The sequence below is a fragment of the Podarcis vaucheri genome (assembly GCF_965113315.1).
Source record: "Podarcis vaucheri genome assembly, chromosome: 4".
In the NCBI taxonomy this organism is placed as follows: Eukaryota; Metazoa; Chordata; class Lepidosauria; order Squamata; family Lacertidae; genus Podarcis; species Podarcis vaucheri.
The window spans coordinates 10,933,639-10,950,629 of NC_138762.1; the positions used below are offsets into that span (position 1 = coordinate 10,933,639).

The 16,991-nt window shown below is 47.9% G+C and overlaps 2 protein-coding genes across 2 annotated transcripts in view; both read left to right on the forward strand.

Annotated features, from left to right (window-relative positions):
• The window catches only part of CAPN5 (calpain 5), a 90,136-nt gene that overhangs the window by 47,832 nt on the left and 25,313 nt on the right, over positions 1–16,991 (forward strand). The window lies entirely within an intron of this gene.
• OMP (olfactory marker protein) lies at positions 10,675–15,941 on the forward strand. Its single transcript, XM_082219655.1, has one exon. It carries the CDS (start codon positions 11,029–11,031, stop codon positions 11,506–11,508), a length of 480 nt encoding a protein of 159 aa, XP_082075781.1. The 5' UTR covers positions 10,675–11,028; the 3' UTR covers positions 11,509–15,941.

Genomic DNA, 16,991 nt, shown 5'->3' on the forward strand with positions numbered 1-16,991 from the left:
GGACCGTGTTGTCCAGCATCCAGAGACCCAATGAAATTATTGAAATACCAGACCCTCCAAGTGCCCCAATTTTCCAGGCAGAGCCCCAGAATTACAAAAGCCATCCCAACTAATCCAGAATGCGGCAGCTAGACTGGTGACTGGGAGTGGCCGCCGAGACCATATAGCACCGGTCCTGAAAGACCTACATTGGCTCCCAGTACGTTTCCGAGCATAATTCAAAGTGTTGGTGCTGACCATTAAAGCCCTAAACGGCCTCGTCCCAGTAGACCTGAAGGAGCATCTCCGCCTCCATCATTCTGCCCGGACACTGAAGTCCAGCTCTGAGGGCCTTCTGGTGGATCCCTCGTTACGAGAAGCCAAGTTACCAGGCAGAACCAGGCAGAGGGCCTTCTCGGTATTGGCCCCCGCCCTCCCATCAGATGTCAAAGAGAAAAATAACTACCAAACTTTTAGAAGACATCTGAAGGCAACCCTGTTTAGGGAAGCTTTTAATGTTTAATAGGTTATTATATTTTAGTGTTTTGTTGGAAGCTGCCCAGAGTAGCTGGGGAAACCCAGCCAGATGGGCGGGGTATAAATAATAAATTATTTATTATTATTATTATTATTATTATTATTATTATTATTATTATTATTATCCCAGTTTCTGGATTGATCCCAGAATGTCCCGCTTTTCCTTCACTGGAGAAATCTTGGCTGAGATGGAATAGGATGTCCCTGTTTTCATCTGAGAAATGTCGAAAGGGATGGAACAGGACTTCTCTGTTTTCACCAGAGGGGATGAAATACAGATAAAATCAACAGATGTTAAGAACAGTTCGGGGGTTGTTGTTCCTTCGCCAAAGCGGTGCCATCCAGAAATTTTGGGCCATAACTTCCATCAGCAGTCTGCTGCCTGGATCTGATGGAAGCTGTTATCCAAAACACCTGGAAAAGCCCAGGCTGGCAAAGACCGTTCCAATGGAGGCGACTGCATTGATGGAAAAAGTTAAGCCTTCTCTTCCTGCCAGCCATGGGTCTTCCGGATTCAGAGTCCCCCGTGGTTTCGATGAAAGAGTTATGCTTTTCCTGCCCTTCCTGCAATGCCTATCCTAGCTGGGCTTTCTGCTTTGCCCTTCCCCTGCGGTATCCGCCCTGAATCCCATCAAGTAGATTATGCCGTTTGTCTGTTGGCTGTTTGTTGGCCGGCTGCCCATGACTGCCGCTGCCTGAGCCATGTGCCGAATGGGTGGGGGCTACGCAGATACACATCAGCGCATGAACACACGCACTACAATCTTCATTATGCACTGCTCAGACACTGCACCCTTTCACACCGCAGTAGATAAGGTACGTTTCCAAGCACAATTCAAAGTGTCGGTGCTGACCTTTAAAGCCCTAAACAGCCTCGGCCCTGTATACCTGAAGGAGCGTCTCCACCCCCATCGTTCAGCCCAGACACTGAGGTCCAGCTCCGAGGGTCTCCTGGCAGTTTCCTCCCTGCGAGAAGTGAGGTTACAGATTTATAGTCCTCAAAAAACCAAGCTGAAGGAGGCGTGTACTCCGAAACAGGGCCCTGTCCTGGTCACCACTACTGAGTCGTACATCTGATTCACACTCCGGATACTCCTTTTTGACCCTATTTGATTCTTTATTCTTTATTCTATTTTAAATAATATGGACTCTTTTTGACTGCTATTGAGACTTGTATAAAACAATTGTTGTGCACTGGTATTTCATGTACTGTATATTTGAAACTACATTATTTCTGTACTTAAACGTTGTATCCAAACTCACCATTACTTTAAAACTATCGCATTTACACGTTGTGTTTAAGTTTACTACCAGCTTCAAACTGTTATTCTTAGCAGAATATACACGGTTTTCATTTCAACTCTTGAGTAGGTATTATTCCTTATATTGAAACTTTTGGCCAGAGTTCTTGATATATCCTTTTCAGTGCAGTTACAGGGAACCAGACAGAGGGCCTTCTCGGTGGTGGCGCCCGTCCTATGGAACATCCTCCCATCAGATGTCATGGAGATGAATAACTATACAGTGGTACCTCAGGTTACATACGCTTCAGGTTACAGCCGCTTCAGGTTACAGACTCCGCTAACCCAGAAATACTAACTCAGGTTAAGAACTTTGCTTCAGGAGGAAAACAGAAATCGTGCAGCGGCAGCAGGAGGAGGCCCCATTAGCTAAAGTGGTGCTTCAGGTTAAGAACAGTTTCAGGTTAAGAACAGACCTCCGGAACAAATTAAGTTCTTAACCCAAGGTACCACTGTATAACCTTTAGAAGACATCTGAAGGCAGCCCCTGTTCAGGGAAGTTTTTAATTCTGTTGGGAGCTGCCCAGAGTGGCTGGGGAAACCCAACAAGATGGGCAGGGTGTAAATAATCAATTCTTCTTCTTGGCTAAAGAATATTCAGGTAAAGGTAAAGGGACCCCTGACCGTTAGGTCCAGTCGTGGCCGACTCTGGGGTTGCGACGCTCGTCTCGCTTTACTGGCAGAGGGAATGTGGCCAGCAGGACTAAGCCGCTTCGGGCGAACCAGAGCAGCGCACAGAAACGCCGTTTACCTTCCCGCCGGAGTGGTACCTATTTATCTACTTGCACTTTGACGTGCTTTCAAACGGCTAGGTTGGCAGGAGCAGGGACCGTGCAACAGGAGCTCACCCCATCATCGGGATTTGAACCGCCGACCTACTGATCTGCAAGCCCGAGAGGCTCAGTGGTTTAGACCACAGCCCCCCAATCCCACAGGACTGTGTATGCATTTGTTTGCTGGGGTGTATGTGAGAGAGGGGGAAGAGGAAGGAACGTACCCCCTCCTGAAAGCTTTACTGCTTGCTGGGAATGATAGAATTGTAGGGTTGGAAAAGACCCCTAAGATCATCTATCCCAACCCCCTTCAAGGCAGGAATATTTTGCCCAACCTGGGGCTTGAACCCACAGCCCTGAGATTGAGATTCTCTACTGGCTGTCGCCGGAGAGGAGAGCACTGTTGTGCTCAGGTCCTGATTGTGCGATTCCCACAGGGTGTCTCATTGTTCCACTGTGAGAGCCGGAGGCCGGAGGGATTATTCTCTGTTTCACTGTTTAATTTTCTTTTAAAAAAAAAAAAGTATTTATTGAATTTTCACAAATTATAAAAACACACAATACACAATACAAACGTACACACACAAAAACAAACATGTATAATTTCGAATCCTTTTTTTCTTAAAACTTACTTCACCGACTTCCCCATACCTCCCCTTTCTGCATTCCAATTCCCAAATTTATTTCAGCAAATCCTCCCCCTTAATTTTATCTATTTTTTCCTTTCCTTTCCTTTTACTTAAACTCTTACAGCTATAATCCCTTACTTTCTATAACCACAACATTTTAACACTCATTAATTTTGCAATATTTCTTAAGATAAATTTTAAATTTCTTCCAATCTTCTTCACTGTTTAATTTTCGAGTCTCAGCCTTTGAACTTTGCAAGGGCTTTCAAAGGAAACAGATGGATTCATACAGGGACAATAGGCTGCCAAGGACTAGAAGCTGCAATGACTGTATTCCAACCTCTGGCACCAGAAATTGAAGTGCCCAAGGCGCCCGAACAAAAATATAATTTAAAGGCCTGTTCCTGTTTGTTATCTTCACCCCCATTGGCAAAGATGCTTGTGACAGCTGCTGCCCTCTAGTGGACAAACGCTGGGTTTCTGCCTGTCCGCACTTAGCAAATTGTGTTTCTCATGTGTTCGTCAGATCATAGAATTGTACACGAGGGTCGTCTTGTCCAACCCCTTGACATGTAGAAATCTTATCCCCAATGTGGTTCTTGAAGCCACGATGCTGAGATTAAGAATCTTGGTACGTGCAGATGACTAGCAAACTTTGAAAACCTGCTATTGCCAAATCAAGTTCATCAGTTTTGCTGAGTTAACCTAAATAACTTTAACTGGCTTTTGAAGAAATGCCCAATGCATTGTTACTGTTTTGAATTATTTTGTGTTATTACCTTAGTGCAGGGGGTCAGCAAACTTTTTCAGCAGGGGGCCGGTCCACTGTCCCTCAGACCTTATGGGGGGCCGGACTATATTTTTTGCCGGGGGGGGGGGAATGAATGAATTTCTATGCCCCACAAATAACCCAGAGGTGCATTTTAAATAAAAGGACACATTCTACTCATGTAATAACACGCTGATTCCCGGACTATCCGCGGGCCGGATTGAGAAGGCGATTGGGCCGGATCCGGCCCCCGGGCCTTAGTTTGCCTACCCATGCCTTAGTGGGTCACGCTATTCTGAATAATGCTTCTTATTATGGGTTGGGGGAACCGGGAATGAATTTATGGTGGCTTAAAAAAAAATTGAGAGCCAAGTTCGGTGAACTTAAAGTATGGGAAGTCCCAATAAAAAATTATAATTTGGCAGAATATTCGGACTATATGATGGATTTGTATAATTTGGAATATTTAATGTGATTTGATTGGATTGTTAAAATGGAAAATTTAATAAAAAATATTTAAAAAAAAAGAAAAGAAAAGTTTGAGAGCCACTGGTTGTGATCATCCTTTGGCAACCTGGTGCCCTCCTTTGGGGGAGGGGAGTGTTTCTAGAATTGCTCTATCCCTGAAATTGTGGAGAGCCACTGCTGCCAGTCAGTGCAGACACCACTGAGCTACATGTACCAGTGGTCTGTTTTTGTAAAAAAAGAAAAGAAAAGGTAAAGGACCTCTGGACAGTTAAGTCCAGCCAAAGGTGACTAGGAAGTGTGGCGCTCATCTCGCTTTTTAGGCTGAGGGAGCCGGCGTTTGTCCGCAGAGAGTTTTTAGGTCATGTGCCCAGCAGGACTAAACCGCTTCTGGCGCAACGGGACACCGTGACGGAAACCAGAGCGCATAGAAAGGCCATTTACCTTACTTGTTTATCTACTTGCGCTGGTGTGCTTTTGAACTGCTAGGTTGGCAGGAGCAGGGACAGAACAACGGGAGCTCACCCCGTCGCGGGGATTCGAACCGGTGACCTTCTGATCGGCAAGTCCTAGGCTCTGTGGTTTAACCCACAGCACCACCCGCATCCCTTTACCTTCTGACTCTGTATGAGGCAGCTTCCTATGTTCCTACACTGGCCATCTCTGGAGTAGACCTGCTTCACTCTGGAAGGCCGAGTTATTATCGTTTAGCAGGGTTGTTGTTTACATCACTACTGGGAAAACCATAGCTTTTACTATACGGACCTTTGTTGGCAAGGGGATGTCTCTACTTTTTACTTGTGACATTATGTGCTTCCTGCGCCGGCTGCCATTCACTGCCTGCCTTCTCCCCCGTTTGACTTCCTTCCTGAGCATTGAGTTCAGCTCCGCAAATTGCCTCCCAATCTGCTCCGGTCTCTTGGTCCTAGGAGACTCTATTCAAAGAGGAGAAGAGGACCCATGAGGGCCTCATTATTTCAGACATTGCCGTCCCTCCCCCAGCAACCCGATTTTTGTTTTGTTTTGTTTGTTTGCTCGATGCTAACTTTCCAATCCCTTTGCTCTCCCGGTGGGAGCAGAGAGCATCGCTTGCCTCTCGGGAGTCTTTTTGTATTACTTGGATGGGGTTGAGGCTGGAAACTTTTTCCTCTGGCTTAGCATTTTTGGACAGACAGCCTGCTTCGTGCCCAGCTTTACAAGATGTGCAGGAATTCAGTTGGGGTCATGCAGGTGTGTGCAACTTGGAGACTTTCAGGAGTGGCAAAGTCATCTGCTGGAGGGTCAGAGTACAGTCATACCTTGGGTTGAATGTGCTTCGGGATGAACGCGTTTGAGTTGCGCTCCGCGGCAACCCGGAAGTAATGGAGCGCGTTACTTCTGGGTTTCGCCGCTGCGCATGCGCAAACGCTCAAAATGACGTCATGCGTGGAAGCAGCGAAACGCAGCACGCACAGATGCGCGTTGCATCTTGCGTTGCGTTCGGGATGCAAACGGGGCTCCGGAATGGATCCCGCTCGCATCCCGAGGTACCACTGTACAGTGGTACCTTGGGTTACATATGCTTCAGGTTACATACGCTTCAGGTTACAGACTCTGCTAACCCAGAAATAGTGCTTCAGGTTAAGAAATTTGCTTCAGGATAAGAACAGAAATCGTGCTCTGGCGGCGCGGCAGCAGCAGAAGGCCCCATTAGCTAAATTGGTGCTACAGGTTAAGAACAGTTTCAGGTTAAGTACGGACCTCCAGAACAAATTAAGTACTTAACCCGAGGTACCACTGCACCGTATTTTTCGCTCCATAAGACGTGCTTTTTTTCCTCCTGAAAAGTAAGGGGAAATGTCTGTGCGACTTATGGAGCGAATGTGTGGTCGATTGCTGGCTCCCTTTCCAGCCCTGGCCCCTTGTCCAGGCCTCCAATTTTGAATGTTATGCAATGGAGGCTGTTTGTTTCCCCGGCGACATGAGACTGGCTGATTAGATTATCTGTCTGGAAACTGCAGAAAGGGCTCCCTTTACTTTCCTATGGAAGCTGCAGAACTGTGAGTTAAACCCCATAAAAATGGGATTTTTTCCCTTTCAAACAAAGCTCAACAACTTTGAGCTGATCCTCAAAAAAGGGGCTTTCCCCCTTTGCAAAAGAAGCTGCACAACTTTGAACCGGTCCTCAAAAAACTGGGGCTTTCCCCCTTTCCTCCTCTAAAAACTAGGTGCATCTTATGGAGCGAAAAATACGGTGATCGAAAGAGCCTCCTTGCTCTTGCGAGCGAAGGAGGGGAGAAAGAGGCTTTCAAGTTTGTGCATGAGAGATCAGCCATGGGGAAGCCTGAGAAAGACGAAAGCAATCGCGCAGAGGCTGGGTACTTCTGTCCTTTTCTTTAATGGGGCTCCTACTTTGCACCGGTCCTTTAAGCGGTGACACTTCTTTGCGAGATTGGTTCTTAATAGTTAATCATAGAATTGTAAAGTTGGAAGGGACGCTGAGATTGTCTAGTCCAGTGCACTGTGATGCAGGAATATGCAGCTGCCCCAATACAGAGACCAAACCTGCAACCTTGGCATTATTAATGTTTTATTGTGTTTTTAATATTTGGTTGGGAGCTCTCCAGATTCGCTGGGGCAGTGCAGTCAGATGGCGGAATAGAAATAAAATATAATAAAATAAAAAGGGTTTCTAATTAAAAGCAGCTCTAATTAAAACCCGGAGTAACGGGAGGAACAAAAGCATCTCTCTGGCCTAGGCATGGTCCTTAGCTGAGATGTTTTGCATGCAGAAGGTTCCAGGTTCAATCTCTGGCTCTGAAGGAGCGTCTCCACCCCCATCGTTCTGCCCGGACACTGAGGTCCAGCTCCGAGGGCCTTCTGGCGGTTCCCTCGCTGCGAGAAGCGAAGTTACAGGGAACCAGGCAGAGGGCCTTCTCGGTGGTGGCACCCGCCCTCTGGAATGCCCTCCCACCAGATGTCAAAGAGAAAAATAACTACCAACCTTTTAGAAGACATCTGAAGGCAGCCATGTTCAGGGAAGCTTTTAATGCTTAATAGTTATTGTATTTTAATATTCCGTTGGAAGCCTCCCAGAGTGGCTGGAGAAACCCAGCCAGATGGGCAGGATATAAATTATTATTATTATTATTATTATTATTATTATTATTATTATTATCTCTGATCTTGAGCAAGAGGGCAATAAAAGACGTGGCGTTCCCATTACAGTGGTACCTCGGGTTAAGTACTTAATTCGTTCCAGAGGTCCGTACTTAACCTGAAACTGTTCTTAACCTGAAGCACCACTTTAGCTAATAGGGCCTCCTGCTGCCGCCGCACCGCCAGAGCCTGATTCCTGTTCTCATCCTGAAGCAAAGTTCTTAACCTGAAGCACTATTTCTGGGTTAGCAGAGTCTGTAACCTGAAGCATATGTAACCTGAAGTGTATGTAACCCGAGGTACTACTGTATACCTAACCATTGGCCATGCTGGCTGTGGCTGATGTTAATTTGGAGTCCAGTAACTTCTGGAGGGTCAAAAGCCCCCTGCCCTTACTCTAACCACTACACCGGGAGCAAGGGCCCTTTTCAGTCTGGCTGACCCAATCCTGAGGTACTGCGTGGCTGGCAGGCTGCTTTGACAGGTGAGCAGTGTGCCCACCTGTCAATCACCTGACCTAACTATGGCATCAGGCGACCGGCATTCCCAACCTGCAAAGGAAGACCCAAGCACTGCTGATTGATGGGCACCAAGCCTCGTGGACTCAGCTGCGCTCCAGAGTTCTCAGTCAGCACTGTCTTCGACCCCCCCCCCCTGTTTTGGGATCACTGCCTGGAAGATCCAGAATGCAGTGGGGTCCCAACCGGGCTAGGAGTCAGCGCCGATCAGCTGGTCACCAAATTTAAATTTGGCAAATGCAAGCCCCGCTGGCCAAAGGACAATCTGGAGCGCCTGTGTCGGAGAGCAACCGGGGTGAGGCTGTTTGAGACATTTCTCTCCGCAAAGCTATTGGATTTGCATCACGCCTCCCTCAGGGATGCAACTTTCCTTATTTCACAGCCATCATCTGGGCCTCCAGAGAAGTACATGATGATGGAGACTGTTTCCGCTTTGAGGGTTGTTTTTTCCCCAGCCTCACAGGACTGTCCTGTAGTACAACATTGCTAGATGTTCCCAAACTTTTGCTCTTGGTCCTGTCGCAAGCACGGCAGGTGAGGAAGCACCTTGATCTACACCTTGAATATTCAGCCACTCATTATTGAGGGGAAGTGCGTGGACCAGGTCTCCGTGTTTCGATTTCTGGGAATGGAGCTGAGAGATGACCTAACCTGGGCAGTAAACAGCAAAGACCTGATGAAGAGAGCACAGCAGAGGTTATATTTTCTGAGAATCCTCTGGAAAAACAATCTCTCAAAGGACCTGTTGGTGGCATTTTACCATTGCACTGTGGAGAGCGTACTAACTTATGGTCTGTGTGTGTGGTGTGGGAGCTGCACGGTCAGGGAAAAAACAATGCTGTCCAGGGTTGTAAAGACTGCGGAGAGAATAATTGGGTGCACTCTTCCCACCTTGGATCAAATCTATGCTGCCAGGTGCCATAAGAAAGCTGCAGAGATAGCGCAGGATAGTGCGCACCCCGGAAATGATCTCTTTCAGTTTCTGCCTTCTGGGAGAAGGTACAGGGTTATAAAGACTCGGACTAGCTGCCTGAGAAACAGTTTCTACGCAAATGTGATTTTGGTTTTAAATGCATTGTAAGGAGTCTGTATGGGAGTATATTGTATTTAAAAATGGGGCATCAGAGTTTTTAGGGGGCTAACCAGGTTGGGATAGCTGGGATATCAGGTTTGTTGGTTTTTGAATGTCTGATGTGGATTTTTCAATTTCGTTGTTCTGTATCGGACAATGACAATAAAGGTTATCGTATCATAAGCTTGTTTTCTCCTGGTCCAGAGGGTTGGACCCGAACCGATGGCTTCAAGCTACAAGAAAGGAGATTCCATCGAAGCATCGGGAAGAACTTTCTGACTTTCTAAAGAAGTGTGCATGCACACGAAAGCTTATACCCAGAACCAACTTAGTTGGTCTCTAAGGTGCTACTGGACAATTTTTTAAATTTATTTCAACTTTCTGACAGCAAGAGCTGTTTGATAGTTGAATGTTGTGGCATCTGCTTCCTTGGGCTTTTAAGCAGAGGTTAGATGTCCACCTGTGACATATGATCTAGTTGAGATTCCTTCATTGCACGGGGGTTGGACTAGATGACCCTAGGGTCCCTTCCAACTCAACAATTCAACAATATCTTACAATGCAAACGGCCTCGGCCCAGTATCCCCGAAGGAGCGTCTCCACTCCCATCGTTCAGCCCGGACATTGAAGTCCAGCTCCAAGGGCCTTCTGGTGGTTCCCTCCCTGTGAGAAGTGAGGTTGCAGGGAACCAGGCAGAGGGCCTTTTCGGTGGTGGCGCCCGCCCTGTGGAACGCCCTCCCATCAAATGTCAAGGAAATAAACAACTATGTGACTTTTAGAAGACATCTGAAGGCAGCCCTGTTTAGGGAAGCTTTTAATGTTTGATATTTTATTGTTCTTTTACTATCCTGTTGGAAGCCACCCAGAGTGGCTGGGGAGACCTGGCCAGATGGGCAGGGTATAAGTAATGAATTGTTGTTGTTGTTACAGCGGATGCTCGGGTTGCGAACGTGATCCGTGCGAGAAGCACAATCAAAACCTGCAGCGCTGCGTCTGCGCACGCGTGAGTTGCGATTCGGAGTTTCTGCGCATGTGCAAAGTGCAATTTAGTGCTTCTGCGCATGCGCAAGTGCCGAAACCCGGAAATAACCCGTTCTGGTACGTCCGGGTTCAGCACGGTGCGCAACCCGTAATTGCACAACCCGAAGCGCCTGTAACCCGAGGTATGACTGGATTATTATTATTATTATTATTACTACTACTACTACAATTCTAGTTTCATGTCAGAGTTTGACATAAGGAGCTTGCAGTCTAATATTATCAACGCTGGGGAAAGCGTCAGATGAACAGGACGCAGGGGGGAAGAATATGGGGCTGTTTCCATCATGAGCCTAGGCTTCTTTACATGCGTCGATGCCATACGGGGTGAGCAGAGAGGAAACCTACTTCCCCCTTCTGAATTTCCAGCATATGCCCCTCGCCCCTGCCCCATCCCAAGAGGCAGGCCCCATCCGAGGCACATAGGAGACCTCGTTTGAACCTGACCGAGAATGCCACGTGCCTCGTTTGGGAATGGTCACTAGGCGCGTTGCCAGGGAAGCTGACATCAGAGGCTGCATCCCCTATAGATTTATCGCACAGCGTCGGGATCCGTCCCTCGCCTGCAAATGAGGCGCGGGCACCCAGAGGAAAGCCCCCGAGGGTGCTTCGCATCACCGAAGCAGGTTGCCTAGCACCGCTGGGACAGGGGAGGGCCGGCCAGAGAGAGAGAGAGAGAGAGAGAGGAAGAGTTTGCAAACAGTGTCATATTTTTCTTCCTACGTCTCGGACGCTCGGAGAAAGACAGAGAGGCAGTGCTGCAAAACACGGCCGAGGGGAAGGGAGGAGAGGGCAAACCGAGGGTCTCGATGGCTTCAGAGGCAGCCGAGCTGGAGTTGCACTTGGTGCAGGACGTCGAACTGACCCGGTGCATGCGGCTGCGCGTTGAGAGCCTCCAGCAGAGGAACGAGAAACCGCAAGACGGGGAGAAGCTGCTGCAAGCCAACGAGTTCGTCTACCGGCTGGACTTCTCGCGCCAGCACGGCCTCCACTTCCTGCGCTGGAATGTGGTCCTGGAGAAGCCCGGAAAGGTCACCATCATCGGCACCTCCCAGCATTGGACGCCGGATCTCACCAATCTCATGCGCAGGCAGCTTCTGGAGCCTGTGGCCGTCTTCTGGAAGAAGGCGGGCGCCCAGGAGGTCGATTGGAATGAGGCAGACGCTCTGGAGTTTGGGGAGAGGCTGGTGGAGCTGGCCAGGATCCGGAAAGTCATGTATTTCCTCCTGGCGTACACAGACGGCCTGCAACCAGCCCAGCTCAAGTGCTCAGTCGTGTTCAAAGTCTGAGTTTGGCCTCTCTTGCCCTCCCAACCTCCTTAACTTTCTCCCCGCTGCTGTCAACTCTGTGGCTGCTTTCTCATTTTCTAAAACAAAATTGCACCGTGGATACCGGGGGCAGCTTATTTTCTCCTGCTTGCCACAGGTGCCTGCCTCAATTTGGGAAGTCTGCTTATTTCCTTCTGTTTCTTTCTTTGCTTCTCTGACTTGGAAGGCCACGCTTTTTCGATGCGCTTTCAACGTAGGATTCAGAGAAGCAGCTTAGGCGGCAAAGTTTCCTGCCGGGAAATGAGGTGCGTTTTCTGTTTTGAAGCTTTGGGACGGACGGACACGCACACGGGCGCAGACAGACCACTGAGTCGAGAAATCCACTAAATGCTGCTGCAAGAAGACCCCTTGGCAATCTCAGAAGGCTGGATGAAGCAAGGGCACCCCTGGGTGGCCGACTCCCATCTTGCCCCGATTCTTTACACCGGGAGAGCTGCACATCTGCACAGCTCTGACTACCCTCCAGAGCAAAGGGTATATCAGTGGAGCTAAGGACCTCATACATGGGACCGTTCGGATTTTTATTTTCCTTTTGCCTCTTTTGAAGCAAGCTGGTAGTCCTCATGGGTTCTGGGCGAAATGCAGGGGCAGATATAGCTTAAAGTAAGGGGTAAAAGGGGAAGAGTCCAGTGTTGAAGACTTGTTGACGTATTTCTTTTCATCTCCCCACTCCCACCCCGGCAACCCTCAATTAGAGCGTTTTTATCACATAGAGTGTTACAGATATGTAGCCCTCCCAACCCCCGCAGTGTTTAGCATGAAGTAGGTTGTTGTTGTTTAGTCGTGTCCGACTGTTCATGACCCCCTGGACCAGAGCACGCCAGGCACTCCTGTCTTCCACTGCCTCCCGCAGTTTGGTCAGACTCATGTTAGTAGCTTCAGGAACACTGTCCAACCATCTCGTCCTCTGTCGTCCCCTTCTCCTTCTGCCCTCCATCTTTCCCAACATCAGGGTCTTTTCCGGGGATTCTTCTCTTCTCATGAGGTGGCCAAAGTCTTGGAGCCTCAGCTTCAGGATCTGTCCTTCCAGTGAGCACTCAGGACTGATTTCCTTCAGAATGGATAGGCTTGATCTTCTTGCAGTCCATGGGACTCTCAAGAGTCTCCTCCAGCACCATAATTCAAAAGCATCAATTCTTCGGCAATCAGCTTTCTTTATGGTCCAGCTCTCACTTCCATACATCACTACTGGGAAAACCATAGCTTTAACTGTATGGACCTTTGTTGGCAAGGTGATGTCTCTGCTTTTTAAGATGCTGTCTAGGTTTGAAGTAGGTACCGCTTTGCAAATTGGGAGCCGAGGCTCAGAGAAAAGAACCTGGTTTCCTGGTGATCTGTGGCTGGGGGGTGAATTAAGTCGTCGTCACCCCCCCCCCCCAAGATCACATTTCCCCTCTCCTGTACCCCTAAGAGTAAATTATTCCCTGCCTTGTGGAAACAAGTGAGCCTGCCCCAGTTGCACAAGGTGTATGAAATCTTATAAATGTAAAACTACTTTCTTTGGAAAAAGCATTTGCAGATTGGAGCTGTTGGAACTTACTGGAAATTTATTCTTTAGGCGGGAGGCAGAAATTGAAGCCTGCTGCTATAAAAACCAATATTTCTGTGCACCTGAGAATCCTTCTCCCAGTGAGTCTGGATTTTTATTTATTCGTTCATCCATTCCCTTGTGGCTGTATTTATTTTTTATTTGTTTGTTTGTTTCCTTACGGCTGTAGCTCAATCGTCAACTTCTTCAGGTAGAGCTGGGACTGCCTTTCTCCCTGACACCTTTGCAGAGTTGTTGTTGCTGCTGCTGCTGCCAGTCCGCGCAGACATTTCTGAGCTAGATGGCTCTGGCTTGCCATGAGGCAGCTTCCTAAGTTCTTAATCTTTGAGACATTTTCCCAACCGCCCTGGCCGCAGGTGTTCAGTCGCTCAAAGCTTTTGATAATCCCATTGAAGAAACTGGAACATGAGCCCCTTCCCAGCTGGAGAAACAGAAAATAGCATGTATATTCCGCTCTCGTGTTTTTTTTTCAAAATATCAAAAGCAAAAGATCTTTCGCGGTCCCTCAGGCCTCAGTGGCAGTTTGGTTTTTCCCCAGCAAGGCTTCCCTGCGCGTGAGCATCCTTCCCCGAAGCCAAATGGAAGCAGATCCTTGCCACTCTGGTTCCTGTTAGGTTGTGACAAAGCCGTTGCCCCCTTTTTGTGCAGAGTGGGTCGAAGGGAAGTAAAGAAAGACGGTGGCACAGAGGAGTTATTAGGGGTACCCGTGAGAACAGGGCCCCAGATCTCCTGCCTCCCCCCTCCTTTTTAAAAAAATTAATTATAAACACAGGAGGCTGCCTTGTCGTAGAATTATAGCGTCGGGACAGCTCTTACCACCAGAAAGTTCTTCCTGATGTTGAGTTGGAATCTCCTTGTAATTTGAATCCACGGGTCTGGGTTCGAGTCCTGCTGTCCGCAGCAGCAGAAAACAAGCTCGCTCCATCCTTCAGATATTTGAAGATGGCTATCGTATCACCTCTCAGTCTCCTCTTATCTGGGCCAAACCTACCCACCTCCCTCGACCGTTCCTCATCAGGCTTGGTTTCCAGACCCTTGATCATCTTGGTCTTTGGACACTTTCCAGCTTGCCAACATCATTCTTAACAGTGGGGTGTGTCCAGTTAACTAGGGGGACTAAGCTCGGCCCCTAAATGTTCCCGGCAAATTAGAGTATGAAAGTATTAAAACTTGCCACCTCCTTCCCCAAACTTGGGAAGCTTCTGCCTGGCTTAGGGAAGGAGGCACGATGCTCTTGCATGCAATGGCAGGACGTCAAAAAGGTCATGTGTGCAATGTTGCCCCCCCCCCAAAAGCAGGACAAGTGGTCAGGGATGATGGGAGTTGTAGTCTCAAAACATCTGGAGGGCCGAGGTTGAGGGAGCCTGAATTAACACATCCAAATTTTATGCCATGGACCTGCATCCCAAGTGCTTTGTTTGTTTGTTTGTTTGTTTGTTTGTTTGCAAAGCCCCTAGGGGCGGAGTCTTCCAAGGCCAGTGGGAGGAGCTTAAAACGTTCTCCTTGTTTTTTGTGTGTGTGCAAAAGTTGTCCTGAATGGGCTTCCGTAGCACCACGTCCTTGCGCGCCTTGTGGTGCCACGAGATGCGACTGCAATATGTGCACCCAGATGTATATATTCCTTTTTTTGGTGCTGTGGCTTTTGGGGGGGGGGCAGGCCATTAGCTCAGCACCTCCCTTCGCAGTGTGTGGGCTCTCCTAGATCTATGGCTTTTCTGCAGCTCAGCTGCCGATGTCAATTTCTCAGCGACGTCCAGCGTCTCTGTGAGCTTCCAGATCGCTTTATAAGTAATAGCGTTCGTGAACCGGTGGGTTCTGGGAGCCTTGAAAAGTTCCGCAGTCTTCTGCCGGCCATCGTTTGCTCGCTTGTGAAACAATTAGCCCTTTGGGGAAATAATTGGAAAGGAAATGTGCCGTGAAGCTTGGCTCCGCTAACTTCTGTGCTGAGGGTTCATCAGACGGTGGTTTGCTTCGGGGTCAGAAACACAATCCTGCCTCAAATGACACAACAATCTATGGCAATTGCACTTTTTAAATATATCGCCATTGCATTTAAATGCGCCCATCTGCAATGTAGCAGCCTGTACTCTCAAAGCTTCCTTCAGAATAACCTTTTTGTGTAAAAAAAAAAATTGTAATAAAAGATAAATATATATATATTATTATTTGGAACGCAATTTCCAGCTCGTGATCTTTTTTTATTCTAAGGGTGAGGTCCTCTTTTGACTGTCCCTTGTTCGTTTCAAAATATCGGGGTGCTGCCTTTGCATTTAAAAACCACACCGGAATTGTGCCATGGTTGAAAAACAACCGTAGCTATAACAACTACAGTGGTACCTCTGGTTACGTACTTAATTCGTTCCGGAGGTCCATACTTAACCTGAAACTGTTCTTAACCTGAAGCACCACTTTAGCTAATGGGGTCTCCCGCTGCTGCCACGCCACTGCAGCGTGATTTCTGTTCTCATCCTGAAGCAAAGTTCTTAACCCAAGGTACTATTTCTGGGTTAGCGAAGTCTGTAACCTGAAGCGTCTGTAACCCAAGGCACCACTGTATAGGTTTTCTTAGTATATCGTAGAGCAGGAAGGGAGGAGATTCACTCGAGGCTGCTCTTCATCACTGAAAGATGTCCTGTCCAGCCTCTGCTTAAACCTTGGGTAGCAGAGACCTGGCCACAACCTTCCAAGCACCGGTCTCTTCCCCTGTCAATCAACTTTTGCCACTGGGAAGTTTCTTAACTGAACGCTGTCCTTCCATTCTAGCCGTTCTCTCTGGAGGAATGGAAGGCAGATCTGCCCATTGCCTGTGGGGTATCCTGTCAGGCAAGGCCGGATTTAGGTTTGATGAGGCCCTCAGCTACTGAAAGTAACAGGGCCCTTTATATGTCCAGCTGTCCTTTGTCAGCAACAAATGGTGCAAGTAGATAAATAGGTACCGCTCCGGCGGGAAGGTAAACGGCGTTTCCGTGCGCTGCTCTGGTTCGCCAGAAGCAGCTTAGTCATGCTGGCCACATGTCCCGGAAGCTGTACGCCGGCTCCCTCGGCCAATGAAGCGAGATGAGCGCCGCAACCCCAGAGTCGTCTGCAATTGGACCTAATGGTCAGGGGTCCCTTTACCTTTACCTTTATATGCTAGATGGTAATTTATGGACCTAATAGGTATCTCAAGCCATTTGCACATGTTGACATGCAACCAGTCCATGCAGAATGGAGGCACTCTATATATAAAAAAGGTAAAGGACCCCTGACCATTAAGTCCAGTCTCGAACGACAAACAGTAATTTGAAGATCCTATATGCCAGGTTCTCAGACAGAAATACATTTATAAACTTTCTTTTCTTTTCTTTTCTTTTCTTTTCCTTCCTTCCTTCCTTCCTTCCTTCCTTCCTTCCTTTCTTTCTTTCTTGTCATTTTCTTTCTGTTCCGGAAAACTAGTTTCAATCCCTGCTATATTAGTTGACTTCCCTCGATTTCTCGAGGGAACTTCTCTTAAGTAACAAATGTTCTGTATTTATTTATTAAAATCAGTTTTTTTCCTGGGAATTGTAGTCCTGTGAGGGGTTACCTAACAAGTCTCAGCATTCTGCAATTCCCGTGATTATTATTTTTTTGAGGGGGGAAGCCTTGACAGGCCCCCTCTCCCTGTTGAACGTCTGACACTTGTTGAAGACAGCAGAAGTATTTTTTATGGCTCCAACTGAATTTACACTTATTGCACGCTGCTTAGAGGCTACAGTGCTAAGCGGTATGTATTTAAATAAATAAATGCAACGCCCCAGAATCTCTGACCATTGACCATGCTAGCTTGGGGGGGGTGGGATGGATGGGATTTCTAGTAATCCACCGACATCTGGAGTGGCAGAGATTTGCCCCATCCTTGGTCTGCAGCGACATT